This window comes from Pygoscelis adeliae, unplaced genomic scaffold (assembly GCF_000699105.1).
Source record: "Pygoscelis adeliae isolate BGI_AS28 unplaced genomic scaffold, ASM69910v1 Scaffold463, whole genome shotgun sequence".
In the NCBI taxonomy this organism is placed as follows: Eukaryota; Metazoa; Chordata; class Aves; order Sphenisciformes; family Spheniscidae; genus Pygoscelis; species Pygoscelis adeliae.
In genome coordinates, this window is record NW_008824471.1 from 1,294,534 (window position 1) to 1,300,283 (window position 5,750).

Below are 5,750 nucleotides of genomic sequence, written 5' to 3' on the forward strand. Positions count from 1 at the left end.
GCCCGCCCCCGCTGAAGCCGGCCGGGCCCTGGGAGGAGGAGGAGGAGGAGGAGGATGAGGAGGAGGAGCTGTGGGGCTGCCCTGCTCCCCGCGCCCACGCACGTCAGTACCCGCGAAAGCGGAGGGGGAGCCCTGCGGTGGGGACACGAGAGGCTATCGCAAACCAGTTGTGAAACCCCGCTGGTTTTGTTCCAGAGGAAATAATTAGGGAACAATACATGGAAACCGATGACAGAACTGGGGCTCAATAGGGCCAAATGGGTGGGGTGGGGTGCTGTGTTTGTTTTTCCACGGACCCCTCTACGGGGCTTTCTCTTTGTGGGTGAAACACTGTCGTGACACTTGAGTCTTCGTAACGCCAGTAGTTAGCAATGGTTAGAGTCATACCAAGTGATTTCAAGTATAGCAACAGGTGAAATACTATTTTAAAAGGATGCATCATGCTGCATGGATGTAGCAGGGATACCTTCTTAGCCAACAACAGCAACGTACCAAGTGACTTCTTCCATATGAGAGTACTTGAAGTTACTCATTAGGAGACTAGACCAACGTAGACCAAATCCTTTTTGTCTCATTTGCACACGGGGATTATGTGGAAACAGCTGATGGTTGTCCATAGGGAACGCAGATAAAATTATTGATGGGGATTTCCATACTGGCATACAAATCCAGCTGTTGTCGGATGCTTGCTATCCCTATTGCCACAGTCAGACGTGTTTCACAATGACTTGTCCCACAGAGTTGTCAGCCCTCCACAAATAGCTGACTGCAGTACCCCATCTTCAAAATCTACTTTGTCCAGGTAGAACAGCTTTACAAAAAATTAAAACCATTAAAAATAATCTTTCAAGATTCTAGTTGATACAGGTGCACATGTGATGTTTAATGGTCTAAGGATTTAAACACTGTAGAATGAAGATGAATCCTCACACCATCCCTCACAAAAGAATTAATAACACAAAGATGTGCACGTTACTACGGTGCAGCCACCTTGACCCTGACCCATGTCATCTCGAGGCCTTTTTGTATGTAGTTTCTCACTCCTGCTTGTGGCGCCAACATGCATTTGCAAGGATGTTTGTCAGGTGGGAAGTACAAATTGTATTCAAGTTAGAAGACTTGGGTTATGCAGAAGCCAATGTAGGCATCTCTGAAATGAAAAACGTGTCAGTTCACAGTTGGTTTTATGAATGCCACGTGTAATTACCATTTGAAAATTCAATAGAAAACTGATAGATAAAAGAGTAAGTTATAAATGTGAAGCAGAGTATGAAATAATATGAATCATTTTTACCAGTAGGTTCATTTAAAAACTTGTGTTGTATATAGAAGAATTTCTGTGCACAGCCCCTGCCTATACATAGGATTAGGTTAAAAATTACTGGTTTACAAATGTTCTTATTCAATGTTCTGTATAAGGTTCTCTACTACATGCCCATTCTCCAGTAATTTCACTTTTTTAAGCACATTTGCCTTTTCAGATATTAAAATTACGTGGCATAACTAACTGCATAATTGATTGTAACCTTACCTGTTTGTTGTGATGTATTTGTGTTGGTTTTGAACAAAGACCCTGGCTTCTTAAGGGTTTTCTCCCTTCCTTTTTTGGGAAATGTAAAGGAAAAAATGAAATAGTTCTTGTATAATATTCAGTAGAAAGGATGGATCAACAGGTTTGTACGAAATGATGTCACCTATATCAGTAGTTAACTCTTCCGAAACCATTCCTTGTGCAGCTGTGCATGTTCACTTTTGCTCAGATATAACCCTGGAAGTAGGAAATCTTCAAGTGTTTATTTCTGACTACTAAGATAACAAGTCAGTTTTACAATGGAGTTGGCATCATAGACATTTACGAAAGTAATTTTTTAAATTTATGGTGTGTGGTTTTTGTTGTGTGTTTTTTTTTTACAGTCCTTTAAACTCCTAGGATTTCTTGATGTTAAAAGTGTTCCATGTGCACGAGAATCAGTGCTCTATGGCTCCCTGGGATCTTTAGTTGTGGGTCTTGGACATTTTGTAGCAACTAGTAAGTACTTATTCCTTCTGGGTTTTATATATTTATTTGCAAGGAAAAATTAATTCATATTTACTGTTAGGTTTTATTAATAATGGGAAGTCATCCAAGTTTTTCTTCTCTAATTTTTGGGAGGATTTTTGTTTTTCTTTCAGGTAGAGTTAGAAGATCTTGTGACTTTGCAGTCGGTGGCTTTATTTGCACAATGTTAGGATACTGGTATGTAAAACGGTTCTTGAATTTTGACAGACCTATGTTGGCTGCTTTGTACGATATGTGACCTTTCACACTGTTTTTGAAACTCCATAAAAAACTTGCCTAGCAAAGCGTCCTCTTCCTTCTCCCCGAAATATTTCTTTTTTTAAAGGAAAATAATTCAATGCCTTTGAATTTTTATGTTAATATTTTTTTTTTAAAAACTTGCTATTGTTTCTTGAATCCTAAGAGATCAAACCACCCAGTTATTTCTGTCTGTCTTAATTCTTTCTTTTTTTTCCTTCACATATGCCATCCTTCTGTCCTAATTATAAAGGCAGCATACTGAATGGTGATGAAGTTAAGACCCAAATGATAGAAATTAGCATTTTCCATTGGACTTGTAAATCCTGCTCCTGAGCGGCTGCATAATGTTTGCCTTAAAGAAATAGCAGTTACCCTAGTATTTTCATTATGCATCACTTCATAATGAATTTTACTAGCATTATTATATGTGGTTTCGACTTTTCAACTGGCTGAATAACTCTGATTTGATACTGTCACCCATATAAAGCAGGGAACCCTGTTTTCTTTTTATCCCCTCCTCTAGGTTTTACTGCAGGTACAATTTGGCCCAACACAGGATCCGGCAAAGAATGCTTAAAGAAGGAATGAGAAACAAAATTTTATTTGAAGGCAGTTCTCTTGATCCAGAAAGAAAACAAACTGGCAATGAAAGAAGTGATTCATAGTCCGCTATGGAGGAATCCGTGGTCTAATACAGCTTTGGGAGAAGGTGGTCCAAAAATGGCAGTCTTCCCTGTAAATGTGTGAGGTGCCTAAAACTGATAAATCATGCTGGTTTTCCTAGCAAATCCGAGCAAGAAATTCATAGCGAATCTGTTAAGTCAGTATACAAGCCTTTCTTTGTTTCGTATAGGTATGTCTGTATATGCCTATGTACACAGTTAGGAATGACCTCCTGTTAAACATCTGGGAGCTGCTGTGTTCTGTTACAGGGTCTCAGAGGATTAATGACAGTGTTTTGGGACTGCTTTAACTTCCATTATAAACAGAATGGTTTGTTTTAGCAAAGTTGTAATTGCACCTCATTTAAATACAGGAAAATATTTTCATCGGCTGTTCTCCGAGTAAATGCATCCTTCGGTGCTGCTGTTAATCGTGCTGTTTGTAAAACAGGAATATTTAAACAGTAGGTGAAGGCTTTGCTTGTGTCAGGTGGGTGATACCAGTAGCCTTTGTGAGATTTCAGCTGCAGCATAACTTCAGATAACTTATATACACTGTGAAGTTGAAGGATTTCCATTTTTGTTCTGTCTGTGCGAAACTAAGAATAAAATCACACTTCAGAAGCAGTCTAAGCTATGTAAGTAACTGATGTTTTTACTTGATTAAAAACCTTGCTCTTCTATTTAAGGCATTTCCTTACAACTGGTGGAATAATAATTCATATTATTTGCAAGTAGCAATGGTCAGTAGTTTTTTTTTTAAAAAGGCGTGTTCTACTTGTATATTTTGGTGTACATTTTCAGTTAAATATCACTATAATTTCAAGGAAGCCATCTTATTTGGAAATACAGTGTTAGATCTAATTGCATATTGGTAAAAAGATGAGTGATGGCATAATATTCCTTGCTTGCTTCTGTCTACACCAGTGACACAATGTATTTACGTTTTTCACAAAATGATTTAGAGTATGTTGTGCTGTAAGCACTTCTTGGTCTAAAGGCATTCACTGAGCAAAAATAGTCCTTTCCCCCCTACCCTATAGTTAGTCTGAGAGAGTTTGCGATCTGTTGTTAACGCAAGTAGGTGTAGGGAGGTTTGGGAATCCAGTTGTAAACAGCAGCATTGCTCTACTTTATTTAATTTGGAAATATACATGAAAGCACTAAACAAACATGCTATTTACACTATGATAATTAAACTTTTACCCTCTGTGGATTAGCCTCTTACAAGAAGAAAACAAACCTGTATACTCTGGTTCCTTTTTTTCCTTTTTTTCCCTCTATTCCTCCTGTTTCTTCTGGAGGAAACAAAAAAGAGAAATTTTATGGAGGACATCCAGTTCAATAGTTCTATATAAAAAGTCTCCAGAAAACTTGAGTTAGCGCACTGAAACACTTTCTGTCCTCACTGCAAAATCTAAACTCAGATGTTAACTGGTACCTAACTCTAATTCAGAAAAGAAGAATGTTTCCCCTGGTTGTGTGCTGAGGGGGAGGGAGGCTCCTTCCCTTTGGATGGGGTAGGAGGTGTTGCCTCGTAAAGCCCTTGGAGCGGCAGTGGGAAACTGAGCGAGCCATGAGCAGGGACTTAGCAAGCTCCTATTTTAATACATGGTTGAGTTCTTTCCTATCTGACCGAAGAAAAGGAACTGCAGCCTAAGCAGGGGGTCTTTTGGCTTTGAGGTCATAGTTCAGCTGGGGAGTTAGGAAACAAAAGCGTGCGGATGAAAATTTACTCTTTGGCAAAGAGCAGTTGTAGAGAAAGAGGAGAATGCTGTTCCGTACTGGTAGGAAAGAAGTTAGCATGCACATAATGGCATCCTTCAAAATGCACAAGTACTGCGACTACGTCGAGAAAAAAGCAGAAGCCTCATGATAACTGTGTAAACTAAAAAATCTGGGGAAAACTGCAGCATTAGATCCTCTCTGGTGTTAGCTGATGTTGGTTTAAGCTACTGCATTTAAGGACATTAGCTCAACAGCAGTTTAACTACAGTATTTGCAATTCTGGCCAGTAACTATGAAACTCTAGATGTAGCTGCATTGCGTAGATAACTGATCTAATACTTCTGCCTCACTGTGCAAAATGTAAAATGAGTATGCCAGATGTTAACAGGAAAATGGGGGAAGAGGCAATATGCAGGCAGGCTGGCCGACACGTTTGAGCTTCATTACGTAGTAAAAGTTGAGGTGGAATTGAGCTAACCAAAAGTCAGAGCCTTTGCTGAAGGGGGCGGGGGGAATAAGACAAGGAAGCTGTGAGCGGGACTCGGTTGGCCTGGAAGGGGAGGGTCTGCAGTAGCGGAGGGAAGAATGCTCATGGTTAAACACGCAGAGGAAAAAGTCTGACATAATTCCTCGAAGCGCTGGCCGCAGCAGCTCCTGCGCCAGCTACGGAAAGCGGGTTGGAAGTGACTGATGGGTTACAAACCCCTGTTGAAAGGGTGAGGGACAGGACAAAACCCCAAAATCTCAAAGCTATTAGTTGTCATAAATTAGGATACATTCACAAGAAAATAAAAATTGTAGTAACTTAATAGAAAGAATTTTAACGTTTGAAAACAATTTCTTAACCATTTTTTAAATTAGTGAGCTGTATCCCTATTAATGCTAATTTTTTAAATTTAATTCTGATTGTTTTAGTCATTGCTGGAAACACATAGCATGCATCTGTATTTTATTATTGGTCTTGATATCTTTATTTTAAGTATTGCTGCTAATGACAGATATGATAGTTCTTCCCTTACCGAGGTTCAAAATATTCCTCAAATTAAAACATACCAGACAGT

General features: G+C 39.3%; 1 protein-coding gene across 1 annotated transcript in view; it reads left to right on the forward strand.

The window, feature by feature from the left end:
- LOC103914594 (cytochrome c oxidase protein 20 homolog) overlaps positions 1–3,597 on the forward strand; it is a 5,055-nt gene extending 1,458 nt beyond the window's left edge. Inside the window, exons 2-4 of the mRNA XM_009321265.1 lie at positions 1,915–2,029; positions 2,173–2,236; positions 2,823–3,597. Of these exons, the coding sequence (XP_009319540.1) occupies positions 1,915–2,029; positions 2,173–2,236; positions 2,823–2,964 (321 nt within the window). The 3' untranslated portion in view covers positions 2,965–3,597. The remainder of the gene's footprint in view (positions 1–1,914; positions 2,030–2,172; positions 2,237–2,822) is intronic.
- The last annotated feature ends 2,153 nt before the right edge of the window (positions 3,598–5,750 follow it).